The 16292-nt window shown below is 47.6% G+C and overlaps 1 protein-coding gene across 1 annotated transcript in view; it reads left to right on the top strand.

Annotated features, from left to right (window-relative positions):
- Positions 1-16292, top strand: part of LOC135378521 (pantetheinase-like) — a 56865-nt gene that overhangs the window by 2960 nt on the left and 37613 nt on the right. Inside the window, exons 3-4 of the mRNA XM_064611573.1 lie at positions 3937-4162; positions 7141-7325. Coding sequence (XP_064467643.1) covers positions 3937-4162; positions 7141-7325 — 411 coding nt within the window. The remainder of the gene's footprint in view (positions 1-3936; positions 4163-7140; positions 7326-16292) is intronic.

The raw sequence follows: 16292 nt of genomic DNA on the forward strand, positions 1-16292 counted from the left end.
GGACACGTTCGAGTAGGATCGAACTCCGATCCTCCTTGACCCGATCCTATTCGTTAAACGGGATTGAAATTCTCGAGACGGATTGAAGACCGTCATTGGCATCCTCGAACTCAGCGAATTTGTAGTAGTCAACACAAATATTACATTAACTTGCAAATGTTCCTATACAAGCCCATGCAATTTCACGTTACGGTTTTAGTCTAGGTATGACGGGCGACTGCGTTTGATAATTTGTTTAATCTCTACCACTCTCGTCACCGCGCCCCCGTAAAGGCTTAGTAAACACCACAATGCGGAAGCGGATGCGGTTATTCTCGACTTATTATGAACATATTTGTCAATCCCAGCGTACTGCCTCGGTGCTGTTTGCGTCGCCTGTCGACAAGCCAACCTTTCAATACGTAATGAGTTGGACCATGTAGCAGCATCACCCACCGAACGCTCTTGAGAAACTCGATGCGGATCGGATTCAATCCGCATGGGAAATGCCGTGTGACAGGGGTATCAGATTTAATGTGGTGCCTTGATGTTAAACTTTCCAACCGAAATTTCTCAAGAAAGAGCTCATATATGAAATAACACCATTCCACTCTCGTACTGTCGATGTTTTATAGTTTTGTCGAGAACACGCGCGTACACCGCAAATTAAACAAAAAATGTATGAAACAACTCGGGAAGAGGGTGCTGTCAGGTGGTGTCAGGAAGGAGGTGCTGATGCCAGGATTCGAATATGGGCCTCCTGATTTCCACTCAGACATGCTGACTCGGCCAAATCGGCCTGTCTCGGCTAACTACCGTTGTGAACAAAACAGAAAAAAAAAGAGCGTTTAGGGGACAGTCACGTTGTGATGTATTATTTTTTGTTAATTGTGTTGTTTCCTGGGAATGGTAAATGCAGTTCGACGAATAAGCTGTGCGACACGTGTTCGGCTGAATTTCCCGAAGCCACTTGTATGTTTGTGCAGGGTGTGATAGTGTTTCTTGGTATCTCGAGTAAGTCGGGAGGGCAGGAGCGGTCAGCTGGCAGTGTACAGGAATCCAAACACACATATGCCCGCTTCGAGGGAAAAGACAGGGAACCACTGCCCTATATATAGAAGAAGCGAAGTGTACAAGGGAAACAACGGAAGCGTCTCCAAATGAACTTAGCTTTGACCACAGCCAGAACGGGACATTTGGTCCGCGTTTTCACGTCTTCGTGAGGGTGGCGGTGGCACCCATAAACAACGTAGCAGGCGGTCCGGGACCCTTACTTGACAAAACAATGCGTGTGCCACTGACTTGGCTACAAGCGTGGAGCTCTCCTGACACTGTTAGAAAGTGGATAATCTTGCCGCCCACATACCTTTCTCAGAATCATTATTTGAAATCTGGATGTCCAGATGTGTAACGTGGAAAGAGGGACGAGAACGGCCATTGGTCCACTCGTACAGCATTAACTCGGACTTTTAATTGGTTTATAAGTCTGGGAAAGTGAGTTTGACCGCTTTATCTAACTATGATTGGTTTATTGTGATCACGTGATAGTGTGGGCGGAGAACGGTGTGACCATTGGCACCCAGGTTTGAAACCCTTTTTAAGAAGGTTGCTAGGGTTTTTGGATATTCTAATTCTGAACTTCGGAACTGAATCCTATCTTGGATCGACATGTAAATAAATTGTTGTCTTTACCGAACTTCGTGACTCTTCGCTTGACCACGTCTAAGTCGAACCCGCCCGGAGCTGCTACGAACCCGACCTGTCTGGACATCGACCATTTCGGATCATCGCATAACGTGCAACTTCATCATACCATCTCTTATCATCGTCCTTCTTCCACTGGGGCCCTTTGGTTAGAAACCTACGCGAAGTTTTGGGCGTAGAATCGGTGCATTTAATACACCAATTTAATTAAATTTGTGCACAAATCAAATTTCCAAATTTCCTGAACTAGCTAATTAACAATGTCACTAATTTCATTAATTTGACCGTACATCAAACAGTAACGATGCCCAGACGTTATATTAACTTTCTTAAGTACCAGCCACAGGAACGATTTGCAGGACGTCGATTCTGCGCCAAAATATGGCGTAAAATTTGCGTGCCTTTTAATAGCAGCGTCCTGGTGTGGGTGGGGGGGATATGTTTATTAAGAGATAAAGAAATATCTCTGACTGGGGTAACATGGAAGAAAGGTTATAAAACGATGTATCAGCGTAATGTGTAGCACCATCTACAATGACATGGGAAGAATGCAGCGAGAACCACCCTGCCTGCACACCGAGCAGCATAGTCGCCCTCATTCGAATGTGTGACAGCATCATGCAGCTTCGCGATGCAGCTCGAGCTGCAGGCATCCCGCTGTAGGAACAGTCATCGTAAGATATACGGAACTTTAGGCGGACTCATGGCGGTCTAGTTAACTTTCGCTTCCGGAGTGAGTTGAGTGCACATCGCAAAATTGTTTTCTTAGTTTTGCTTTTCTTCCGCACTTTAGGGAAGTAACGCGTAGCCTACGCCAGCGTGCAGAACATGATAGCAAACGACAAAGACATTATTTTTATTCGAAGGGATCTCGAAAACTGCGGTAATCTTGTCGAATTTGTTGATTGGAATCAACTGCACGACTATTACTGTAGGGAATGACATCATTTTGGCCCACATATCGCGGGTGGGAGTTCCGAGAGAAGCGATTTTGTTGCATCTCCCATAGACTCCCATGTATTGAAAATCTGACAAACTTTAATTCGCCAAAAATCGATGGATCGCGTCAGGCCTTCACGAATATGTCATTCCCTAGGTACACTCGAGGGGAACACGCCTGTACTTCCCTCGTGTAGAAATTTAGCGAGGTTTTCGAGAACCCTGCGAATCAAAATTCCCCATAGTCTTTCTTACGGAGTGAGTCAGCCTTAACAAACTTGGATCGAATCTGTAGCGGTATGAGCAAGGTCACAATTACAACCGGAACTGGGAGGGGATACATTGCACTAATTGCGATTCGGATTGAAGGTGCACCCGTGTTGTGCATAAAAAGTAGAACAATTCTTTCTCGAATGCTAGCTTCTCCGAACAGTTACATTTATTCCAGAGCCATGGCACAAGCGTGACATTTATGCGCTGCAACGGTACAGGGCAATTCTGAACGTATGAAGAGCATTATATTGCTTCTACTACCATCTTAGTACATCCGAAAGCACGAACAAAAGCATGCCCTGAAACAATACCCATATGAGGTTGAAGACGCGACCAGCTGTGACCGAGGTCCGTGATGTGATTATATATACGTATTTAATATTGCGCGCTGCAAAGGGGTCATACGTTCACTTCGACTGAGCTGCTCGTGTTTAGATCGCAACTGGACGTCAAAAAGACACTGACTATTGCAGGTCCCCCAAGGTCGCCATTTTCCCATGTATTTGTTCCTATCCCGATGCGTGCAATGCCGGAGGCCGCCCTTAGATACCCCATTGTTACCAGACGTCGGCTTGCGTTTGATTGTAGCGCGCTAAAGATCCAGTTGAAGCACAATCCAAGCCAGGCCAAGTCACCGAAGGAGAAATGGACGACTGCGCCTGCGGCGCCTGGTGTACGACAGGTACGCTATGTGATGCACGCAGCCGTGCACTAGATCCTTCCGATCGCTCAACACGTTCAAAAACGGGACCAAAAAGTGAAACACGACACAGAAAGTTGTTATACGCGTTGTATTTGGACATATAAAGACTAGATTCATTCGCAGAAACAACAAAATCATTTTGCCGCTAAACTTAGCGCGCTGAAGTGATCCGGAACAGCAACAGTGGGGTATCTAGTGGCGGCCTTCTTCGTTGCACGCTTTTCCGAGGTGAGTTTGGGGGACCTGGACTATTGTCTTGGGAAACAATATGCCAGTCTGCATCCAGGCGAATAGTCTGAACAAAATATTTTGCTGTAAATCCACATTATTTCTTGTAGGTACCACAAGAACCATTTGTTCGGGGAAAGACGTTTCGATGAGCCCAATCCACCGGAATTCGCTGTCTTCGAAACGGATTTCGGCGCCAAAGTTGGAATGTTCATCTGCTTCGACATCCTCTTCAAGGAAGCTTCCCAACTTGTAACCAAGCACGAGGTTGACCTCGCTGTCACGAGCGCTTGGTGGTTTGACGAATTGCCCAACTGGTCCAGCGTGGCAGTACAGGCGAGTTAAAATTATACCAGGGAATGCGTGTTCAGGAGATTTTCTCTGTTTCTCTCTCTCTCTCTGCCTTAGTGTATGGGAACAGATGTTTATGAAAAAAAAGGACGTTTATTACGAATTCATGAAAATACGCGGAATATGGTTTTCTTCGCGGAATATGACAGAATAACGTGATTTTCGTTTTCTAACGCCGCGGGAACCAAGTCTTTTCCTACGACCTTTCGAACAATTCCTTTTGTAGACGTTTCAATACCGATTCGGCTGGCCGACTCGGAGGGAACACCTGAATCCGCTACAGGCAACAACGTCCGTCACGGTGGGATAATATCCACCACTGGAAACAGTCGCGCCGGCATGGCGTTAGTCGTAGCGCGCGTCAGCAAAGCCCTGGTCGCCCCAACACTCTTCATAGAAACCCCACAGAGATGCACACCCCCAGCACAGCCCCACACACTCTTCATTAAAGCCCCAGATAAGATTCTTCTCTTCAGGAGGTAACAAAGATTTGATTGGCTTCGAAGTGGGAGAGGATGATCAGTGACGAAACCGAAAGAATAAAATGAGCGTTGAGTATGAGTTTGATTATAGAAGAAAATGAGCGTGCTGTCTTGACCGACGCGCGTCCGCGCTTATTATAGCCTGTTAGCCGCGTCCGCGCTAATTATAGCCTGTTCCCTGCAGCCATCTTGTTCACTTCTGGCTGACGTTTCCAAGATAAATTGTGTTCACTTGGGCACTCGGCTTTTGTGGTAAGAAGCGTGACGCGAACATCTGTGCCCACTTTGTGAGATGGACCGAAAGTTCTGAATTTGATGCACATTTGACGTACTTCTTTTGGTCTGGTGGAGCAGATGGCACAACACTGCAAAGTAGAAGAGCATTTAGCATCTGCAAACTTGCATCAGCAGGCCACACACACACACAAATAGAGATACGATGATGAGATGGGGCTGATGCCGGCCAGCAGGCTGGGCGCTGCCCCAGTGCCACTTGTACGTGATGAGAGATGATGATGGATGGTCAGCAGGCCAACAAAAACTGTTGTCTTTAGATTTCCAGAATGACTCAACAGCTAGTTCCACCAGTGGTGCAGATATTGCCATATCATGCACCTGCAATGAATGCAGAAGTTAAAATGTTAAACAAAACAAGAGCTTGACCCACCTGTGAACATGAGGGTGTATGGACAATAGGTGTTGAATTCATCACTGGATAAAGATGAGGTGTTGACGGTGAATCATGCGTTTGCACGCTTTTGCTTCCGAGTTTCACATTCTTGTCAGTCACAATGGAAGCCTGTGTCGCTGATATAAATGAAGAATACGGCCAGTATCTATAGCGCATAATTTATTTGACACTGACACTTATATTCTTCTGCGAGAGCTCGGGGCTCCCCAGGGAAAGGGGGATAGTGCGTTTGGTACATTACGCAGCGTAGGCATCACAAAAATCGATTTGAATTTGAAGCGAACCACATATATGTATTATTCCTGTGTATCGGTAAATACATACTTCGTGTGTACTGGTGTTCGCATCGTCAGACGTCGCAAGGAGAAACACTGGTGTCATCACCTTGCCTTCGAGGTGTTTTTCCGTTCTTTGTCCGTGTTCCTTGCGCTTTCAGTTCAGATGCCGTTTGAGAAGTTTTCAACCGTCCGCTGCTACCATTTCGTACGACTCGTCAGAGAAATGGGTTGAGCAAACACGGCGTGGCTCACAAATGTCTTGACCAAGCGCCTGCAACAACTTTCGTTTCCGCGCGTTTCCCGTTGGAATCTTGTGGTACACAAGGTCCCTTGTCGAAAGAGCACACTTGGTGTATCCCCGAACATTACAGTAGATACCTGGCATCGCTGTCAGGTGAAGCTCTGTTCAATTTCGGCAGGAAATGAACTTTTTTGCGTACACAAACCTCGCAAGGCCGTGCGATATGGTTGGGAGGAGAGCAAACAGAGGGCGCTGACAGTATTTTGGGATACTGTGCCTTCGATATTTTGAAGAATTGTCCCAGTAATTCTTGTTATTCTAAAAGTAGTGTTTATTGGTAATTAGTAGTCGGCCATAAGTTCATCGTGTATTACTTAGGTATCACGTGACGGGAGTACTCCCATCATGACTTTTTTAGCTGTTGCGGGGAGCAGCCTACCGTTCGATTTAAGTTTTCTAATTTATGCTGTGTAATAATTAACGCGCTTTGAGTGCTTATGCTCTATGTGAGGCATCACACAGGCAGACACTACCAGGTCGCACACAGAAACAGGGGGGTCAAATTTCGCTTTACAGGTCCTTTAACCAGTTGACTCACGCGCATGAACTTTGAAATTGTCTTCGTTTGCGTACGTTTGTGGTTGTTGGTTTCTACGAAGCCTCGGTGTTTTACTCTCATCCATGAAATTATCTAACATGCTGGTTAGAACGTGTGATGAACGCACATTTTTCGCCGCACTTATCACATCTGCAGTAAGGGCTATGCGTGGCGAGGAGCGACGTTTTAGCTTCCACCAATATCAGAAACGAGTGGTTGCCATGTGTACGAAAAATGACTTTACTGTTGGTAGATGTTTCTGGAATGACAATGATTTATGAAAGTATTGGTGAAGGTACAGGTACCGTGGACCAGACATATTAAAGTTGAGAGCACACGGCGTGTAGACCCAGTGGAGCCACGTGATTGGTGTATGATGGTCGTTCCAAACTTATAGAAGACAATTCAGAGGTCACGAAATAAACATCACGGCGGACGAAGTTGTAGTTTCCTTTAATCACGTTATTCGCATCGTCCACAGGCGCCATGGGAAACGGGCCGTTCTATCTCCTTCTTTCGTTTCTTTTCTATTTCCTTCTTTTTGACTAATTGGAGCGGTAGAACTTGAAAAGCCGTCCCCGCCCGCTCATATAGAAGCTGTAACACTATTTTCATGGGTGCAAGAAGTTCTCAAATGCAGTTTCCGATCCTCTGACATTCGTGTGCTATGCAGGAAACCTGGGCTATTCGTCACAACGTGACTCTTTTGGTGTCTGGAATCCAGAGACCTTCATCGGGGTCTCTTGGGAGCGGTATTTACAGAGGAGAGCAAGGACCACTTATCTATACCTACAGTCCTGACTGGGAGGATAAGCTCTTGATTGCTGACACGGACGAGCCATTGGCCCAAAATATTCGGTATGTAAACGTTTTAATGCCATTAACGAAATAATTTTCACTCTCGTCACTGGGAGTGTAGTAGGCAAGTTCACGCTGAAACTTTTCACCGCTCGAATTAAGTTCTTTCTGGGGGTGGGCCTAGCCATGACAGCGAATCGGGACACCAAATCCTGGGTTGTACCGACATCATGCAAAACAGACGCACAGCCAAAGTAAAAGGATGAATAATTATGTACATTTATTTACAATATCACAAGGCGTCAACAATCTACCCCAATAATGAAGAAGGGTGCCTTTCTAAGATGTCTGTTACGCGTGGCCTTTTAACAGAAAGGCTCAGCATACCTTGCTCACGAACTAGGACATTAGAAATCAATGTCAATATATACACGTACAGAAGAGTTGGAATGAAAAACTTGGACTTATAAACACAGCTTACACCGCAATTGGATAATAGAGCTTATTGGTCCTGTTGTCGCGCTTTGCACTACCTCCGAACGCACATTTCCCCAGGGCGTCAGTCATGACGTTGCCGACCTCTGTAAGACGGACAACGTCGAGCCTTTTCACGAGCACCATCACCACCACAGGGTGGGAAAGGAATGCTGACTCCCTGCGATTTACAAAGGCCCGTAATCCCTATAGGGGACGTGCGCTTCTCCGGGTGTAGCGTCGAACACTGTGGCGACAGCGCCAAAGTGCTTCAACTTTAATTCTCCTGTCGCTCCCTCATCGCCTTTTTAACACTGCCAACTTCACTGCCATTCAGAAGAAAAAAAGCGAAGCAAACGAAATGTGGACGATTCTTGCGAACAAAACACGGTCACTGCATGTTTGTGAGCGTTCGTTTGCGGAAGCTACATGACCGCTTAGCGCCTTCTTTCTCCCCTCCGAAACTTTGCTGCACGGTCTCTGTTGTGGAATACGAAAGCGAATGTCGTTCTTCCGAAGTGTTCCTCATGTGAGCTTTCAACAGATACACAGTGAAAGGCAATTAACAGCAAAATTAGGTAATTGCGCGGCTACGCGCATAACGGCTCCTTCAAACATGTAGAGGAGCCTGCATAGGTCGGCATTTTCCTAAGAATTCTTTCAACATCACATCATGGTCAGTTTTTTGCAAAGCCCATCACTCAACTTCAACTTCAGAATTCATCACGTCGTAACCCATCATTTAACTTCAATTTTAGAATTCATCACATCATAACCCATTATTCAACTTCAACTTCAGAATTCATCACATCATAACCCATCATTCAACTTCAACTTCATAATCCATAACATCACATCACGTCATTGAACTTCAGAACCGATCATCGACTTCAACATGAGAGACCATCGCCGACTTCAGAGCCCATCATCAGAATTCAACTTCAGAAACCATCGCCGACCTCAGAGCCCATCATTAGAATTCAACTTCAGATCCCATCGCGGTTTTGAAGTTGAATTCCTATATGATGGGTTTTTAAGTCAGTGATGGATTTTGAAGTTGAAGTTTGTGATGGGGCTTTGAAGTTGATTTCCTATGATGGGTTCTGGAGTTGGTGATGGATTTTGAAGTTGAAGTCGGAGATGGGGTTTTGAAGTTGAATACCAACGAAGGCCTACGTTGGTGTGCCTGGCTGCCCGCTGCTGGAGGATTACGACGTTGGCGTCTTCCTCGCTCTGTTAGCGTGGATTTCCTGGTAGTGGCGGCAAAAGCGTAAGCGAAGGAGGGGTATGCTGTTCTCAGCGCTCACACTAGGCGCAACCGCAGAACGCCAAATCGCCTCTCGACCTAATCTACCGCTTACATTTGCAACATACAGTTTCCTCCTGCTACATTGCCCTTCGCGCCCCACTACGCGAGAGAGTAACGCGTTCCAAACACTTTCCCTCGCTGCGTCCACCGATAGGCAACGAGGGGGGGGGGGAGGAAGTCCGCCAGGCATCTGCGGTGTCAGGCCCATGCGCCCACACCAGACACGAAACGCCAAGCGTTTATGTTCGCTCGGTGCACTCCAATACACATTTGTCATTCACCCCGCACGCGTTCGCACAAGTAACAATCACGGCACGTGAACGCCAGGCGTCGACTGAACATTGTCGGCTTCAAAACCTATTATGAGGACTCCGAAACCTATCCGTCATCTTCAAAATCCATCACACAGACCTCCCCTTCAAAACCATCGCGCTAACTTCCAAACCCAACACACGGACTTCGACTTCCAAACCCACACACGCTGACTTCAACTTCAAAACCCATCACGCGGAATTCAACTTCAAATCCCATCACACAGACTTCAACTTCAAAACCCATCATAGCCCTTCATTCAACTTCAACTTCACTTCACATCATGCCGTTCATTCAACTTCAACTTCACATCACATCATTCTCTATGAGGTGATGGTGAGTGAAGTCGGTGAAGGCCATCATAAATGAATTCGCCGACCTATGAGAGGAGGTGGCGTTCGCCTACTTAAGTCCTGATCGTCGATGACAGAACGCCCCGGAGAGGATGTGCTGGGGAGCACCACATCAGGTGGCTTCACTCCAGGACGTTGCCGATCGATCTGACTTGCTTGCGCCACGGCGCACGGAGGTAGTGGGGCATCGTGGCCCATGCAACAAACAAAGGCTGTGCCAACTTTGGCAATAGTCAGGATGGCCTATCTGGCCTTGCTTGGTACATCATCGACCGACAAGATTGTTTCTTGATACGGATCTGTACCATGGCCAATGACTTACCAAGCACTGACCAGCCTGCATTGTGCCAAGCTTGTGCCAAGGTAGAGACCAAAGCATCCCTTCGGCGTCGCTCATATTTATACTCCATGGTCTCACGGCCTAAGCTAATGGTTTTCATTCCTTGTTTGTTGCTCGTATTTCCCACAACGGACAGTGAGTACGGCGCTCAAAGTGCAAAAAAATAAACAAAATAAAATAGAAAGGGATAATCATAAAAGCTCGCAAGCTCACAAACCAAACAGCTCACAAAGAAAAGCAATTGCATTTCTTTCCTCAGGAAGAACAGATGCCATACATACGTTGTCTCGCGGCCTTCCACGAATTCGAGAGTCCTGTTCGCCTGTTAGTCAAAATGAAGGGTGAGGGGTCTAGTTTTAATTCGATGCGTGCAGAAACAACACTGAAATGATGAATTGCTTGTCATATGAACTCACCATGAAGAGAACGTCTCTGTTTCTTACTGCTTTTGGTTTGAGACATGGTCCACCGAAAGTCGAACTTGTTCATTTCTACCCCATCCCGCGTTACCCTCTCCCCAAGACATACCGAGATTGTACCAAGCTTGGCAAGAGCTTTGCCTGCCAACCTAGCCGTGCTTGGCAAGTACTGGCCAACGAGCTCATTTCTTGGTACGGATCTGTACCCCGGCTGACAGCTCGCCATACATCGCTCTGCCACTCTCTCACTCATCTCCCTTTGACTCTTACATTTTTGTCATCCATACACACATTCATACGACGGGATCGACGCAAGCGGCATCTGTTGAACATGATAGTTAAGTTAACAAGAACACATAGTGGGGACAATTAAATATTACAAAGCCTCATTCTTAGGCACTTGAAGCTGTAGTTTGTCCCCTCTATGTGTTCCAGCCTCTGAACATCAATTCCCATCATGGTCTTAGACGATGCCTTCTAGGCTGGTTCGTTGGTGGTCTTGCAAAATATGAGGTGGTGAAGAGTTGAATCGGACTGTGCTGTTCAAGGTCCGGGTCATCAAATGTTGAGGAGATGGTGCTCCTCTACATGAGTCCTGATCGGCGATAATGGGATGTCCTGGAGGGCGGGATGTGCTGGGGAGCTTCTGAACGCATTGCGTCACTCCAGGACGTTGCCGATAGAACTCACTGGCTTGCACCGTGGTGCGCGGTAGCAGTGGCGCATAATGGCGTCGTGGGAAGTAGTAGGTAGTAGTGGCGCTGGTAGGGTAGTCGTGAGGCTGGTGTGTTTGGAGGAATGGTCCGAGAGACTGCTGACAAGGGCGAGATGCGGCTCAGTGCGTCAGCAGGGCCGTTCTAGGAGTCCTTGAGACACTGGATATCAGTGGAGAATTGGACGATGTAAGGCAGATGTCTAATCTCCCGTGAGAAATCCGAGCTGCCCGCAAAGCAAAAGGCGAAAGCAAGCGGCTTGTGATCCGCAACATGGTGAAATTCCGACCTTCAAGGAAGTGCCGGATGTGTCGAACGGCAAGGCAGGAGGCGAAGGGTTGTCTGCGCTACATTCTTGTTCGGTTGGATTGAGAGCTTTCGAAAAAAAGACCATGGGCAGCCAGGAGTCGTCGAACTCCTGCTGTAGCACGGCACTGACAGCGAACAGAACTGGCCATAAGAGGAGACAGTGGACAGAACTGAAAGCGTAGACGACGAGAATGGTAGGTGCGCATTGCTTCGGATGGTAAATCAACGTTTGGCTTGGGGGGTCGGGCTTGATTTTCTTGAAAGCGAACTCAGCTCCCGGATCTTCTGAGGAGGAGTCTCGAGGGATCTTAGAATGTCGGCACAGTAAGTACACAACGGTGATCAAAATTTACAAGCCCGAGGAAACGTCAGAGCTGCAGGATGTATTGAGCCTGTGGAAAGTTGGCAATGGCCTCACTATTGCTGAGAAGAGAGGGTCATATTTGAGTACCCGCTTAGCGAACAGATCAGTCCGGCAATTCGGCCATTTACCTTCCCAAATTTTACATCAACTTAAGACCACACAAGGACCATTCCGAAAGCCACCTCAGGAGGTACAGTGCCTTGTACCCCCGAAGTAACGGTACGCGGCGCCGCTGCATGTCCATTCAACGGCCCATAATGTTTTACGGCGCCGCTCCCGTCCCGCACAACCTACAACGAGCCGCGGTCACCTCCATAGCGTCACGCTGCCTCACGCAATTGGAGACGGTTCTCCTCGTGCACCAACAAGCGGTATACCCCAGAGCTACGCGCCCTAGTAATGGTCGCCGTACGGCGCTGTCAACCACAACACTTTCATCTCTTATGCCAGCTGTCCAGACATCCAGCCCACACTACCTTCCCACCTGGCTTCCCCCATCGGTCCTCACCTTCAGCAAGTGAGCAGGCAACAACTAACCTTCACACGAGGGGCACCTGGACCGCTGTCCCGCTGGGGACTCCGACAGACGTACAGTGAGCTCCGTTCCTGACCTCCAACTGCTTTACGATGGTCCCACCGGCAGTTACTTGACGACAATTTTTAGAGCTCACCATCACTTAACGGTTACGGTACGGTTGCCCTCTATCCCTGGAGTCCACCCTGCCACACTGGGGACGCAGAAAGAACCGTCTTGCTCGTGTGACAACCAGAATATAAGTATCTTTGCACCCTTGCCAACAGGCCAACGAAAACCCCGTGTGCGCGAACTCACCTAACGCAGCACCGCCGCATGTGAACGACATTTGTAATTATCCAAAGCACCCACGCTGCTATAGAGGTCGCGCTTAGCCATTCATTGCGCACGCAGCTATTCATTGGAACCCGCCCGCCTCGCGGAACACTTGTCCGCCCCATTATGCTTCTGCTTCATCCATTGCAGGTCGAAGCAGTGTACCCAGTCGTCCCTTGTCCATGTGTCGTCCTCATACTGCCCTTCATGGTAAAGACACGAACCTCAATCGCAAGCGCTGCTCCGCGTTCGGGAAGGGGGGGGGGGGAGGATGATGTGGCTACGCGTGGTCAACATTAGTATCAAGCACCATTGCGCAAGCTTCAGTTCTAGCGACGACGTCTCGGACAGAAGCTCACCAGTAGATCCGGCCCTTTATCATCGCCGATCAGGACTTATGTGGAGAAACACCATCTCCCTACAACTTATGGTGTTCCAGGGGGGTGTGAGGGTCTTCATTTTACCATGTTGAGCTACTGCCTTGCCGTGTAACATTCATCGGATGCGCGGGAGCGCCATTCCCTCCAACGCTTCATCCAGGTGTGCACTTGAGTTCTTGACCTACTAAGCGCAACCTGCATGCAGAGCCGTCACGAGGGGAGTTTGCGTCCGGGGCGGGGCTAATCTGAAGCGCCCCCCCCCCCTCCCTAACTGCCGTTAGAAGCCCTCTAAACAAGGAAGAGGAAATGCCCATTTACATTGTCATGTCCGTAAGTTCAAATTTTCTTCATTACTACTTTATTCTGTCCAACAAACCTGTCAGGGCTTGTCTTTCGGCGCCCGGGGCGGCTGCCCCTCTCGCATTCCCGTCGCTACGGCTCTGCCTGCATGTTTGCTGGAGTATTCACATAGCACACACTTGTATGTTTTTAGTATCCAGAATAAAGTTTTTACTACTTATAGTTTTTTTTTGTCATTCTGCAAACACTGTAACGTCGCTCAATGAGGCAGGATGCACACTGTGAATTATAATAGCAGTATTACGGGGTCGGATAGCTGGATCGGCAACCCCTGCAATCGGCGAACCAGGTCCCTCACCCCAGCCAGCTGTGCGATAATCCATCGGGTCATTATCTGACGCGCAATGTACACTACGCGCCAACGTGCACATGCAAAAATATACATACACAAAATGTACAAGTGAAAGTATATTTATTAATACCGATTATATGCAAATGGCGCAGAGATTTGCGCCAGTTGCAATGCCAATCTGATGAAGGAGAAAAACCCAGCAGTAGAACCTTTGCACCTAAAAATAAGAAGGACACTACACTCTTCAAAATAATCAAGATATTTCCCATGCAGCACACTAACTTGGTCCATTATTGTCGGGACACTGGAACCACCTGCCCTATAGTAGACCATGTCTACCATCACTTTTCCAAGTGATGGTCCAAGATTACCAACAACCGGTCAATATTGACTGGTCATTGGGAATAGGGTTGCCATCTAGCCGAGGACCTAACAATATTTGATCGAAGCGGGCAATACGGTCCGAATACAGCCGGCGACCAAACAATGTTCACTGAAACTGGGCAATCTGGTTTACGTATAGCCTTTCGGTCAAAGAGTATTTCTTGAAAGCTGGTAATATAGCTTGCATATAGCCGTTTACCAAACAACATCCCATGAAATTGGGAAATAAGGTCTACATCGTGCCCGCAACCGAACAATAGTGGACGAAAATGGGCAATGCGTGGTGCATATGAAGCCATGGGCAAAATAACATTGCATGAGCAATCTGGCCTACATACAGCCGCCGGCCAAAGAATATTCCATGGAAGTCGATCGATGTAGGTCCCAGAGCGGGCATGTATTGGTTAGATGGGATGCCACTATTGGCACAATAGTGCAACTGCGAACTGATCCAAGAGAGGTCGAGTATCGGTACGCCTGTTTTCGGCTCAGATATGACCACTGTATTTCACATACTGTACCAGTTAGTCTAGTACTGGCATCCCATCTATCCAATATTTGCCCTGCGTGCACCTTGTGGTGCATCAGGCGGCCAATACTGGTTCTTGACTGACCAAATGTGGCAACATTGGCCCAATTTTACAAATGAAGCCCTTCCCTAGATGGGCTAAATATTTGCATCCCCTCATTCAGACCCAATATTGCAACTGGAGTTCCTACCACGACATGGGAAATGTTTCTGGGGACCTCGATACTTAAAAGGTTGTCAATACAGGTGGCATATCAAATAAGACACTGAATACCGGTTGCGAATGAATACCAGAATTATCCGTGCCACGAATTGTTGAATGTGTTGTTGTAAGGATTACTATACTACACATCGAAACGAAAACATATTTGCATTGATTTAAAAACCATGGCACTAGTGCGGAGCGGTGGTGGTGGTGGTGGTGGTGATGACGATAGGGCTTGCCGTTGTCGGCCTCACGTATGTGGGCAACGTCACGACTGACGCCCTGGGGGAATGTGCGTCCTGGGCCGACTTCTAAGGGAACTGTGCCGACATATGTCTTAAAGCGTCTGAGGAAAACCCAGGAAAAACCCCAGACAGCACAGCCGGCACCGGGCTTTGCGCAGCGGCGGTGTCGTAGCCAGTGAAGTGCACTAGTGCGGAGCACAATAATTATAGGACACAAACTGACGAATCAGGAAGTACCAGTGTCAATCAAGTGAAGAAGAGAATATCTGAAAAACGACAAGCCCATCGACGATGGTACAATAAACCATTTTCACAATACTACGGAGAAATCTGCTCAGCATGACCAAGCGGTGTGCATTAATTGTGCGAAAGCTCCAGGGAAAACAGGGAAACTTGCTTATAAAGGAAACATCATTTTTCTTTACCTTTCTCTCATAAGCATTCGTATGGCTACACCTTTTTTGCTCCATATCATTGATCAGGACACAGAGGACACAAGCACGTAAATGGGATGATGATGTAGTGGGTCATTCGCCGCCGTTATGGCAGAGCACTACCCATTGCTCTTGTCCAATGGATGAGAAAGTGATGATTATGAAAAGATGTCCTATTAGCGTCCATCCGTTAGTTTAGAGGAACTCAGCAACAACTTGTAGGCCTTGCATTTGATGTGAGGAGTCGACTACGGCCCGAATTTTGGCCAAGTCGAACTAGCGTTGATCGACGCGTTGAAGAGCAGTTTACATGAGGGCGCGCTCGCGATCATACTGTTACAAAAAGATCATGCGTTAAAAACGATCATGCTTTTACACCAGCTTTCAAACATCTCATCGGTGTCGGCACATCCAGTCTCTGTTCCACGTGGGGTATACGCGGTGACCTCCATCACGTCCTCCTGGTCTGCGGACACTTGGGCCATGAAGGAAAAAAAAATACACAGTCCAGTCTGGTAGTAGCGGGAACACAATAAGTCCAGGGAATGAAGCACTCTTTGAGATAAAATTTTAATATACACAAGCTTTCGTGCAAGACCTGCACTTCATCAGGTGAAGACACAAATAATCGTACAGTGTACGTCGGCCTATTACAGATATATCGACGACATATTCGTTATTTGGTCTGGTGATGAAACATCCTTGAAACAGGTCTTCTGCTCCGCTTCTGTTCCGCTGGTACACGCTGAAAATTT

This window comes from Ornithodoros turicata, chromosome 1 (genome assembly GCF_037126465.1).
Source record: "Ornithodoros turicata isolate Travis chromosome 1, ASM3712646v1, whole genome shotgun sequence".
NCBI lineage: Eukaryota > Metazoa > Arthropoda > Arachnida > Ixodida > Argasidae > Ornithodoros > Ornithodoros turicata.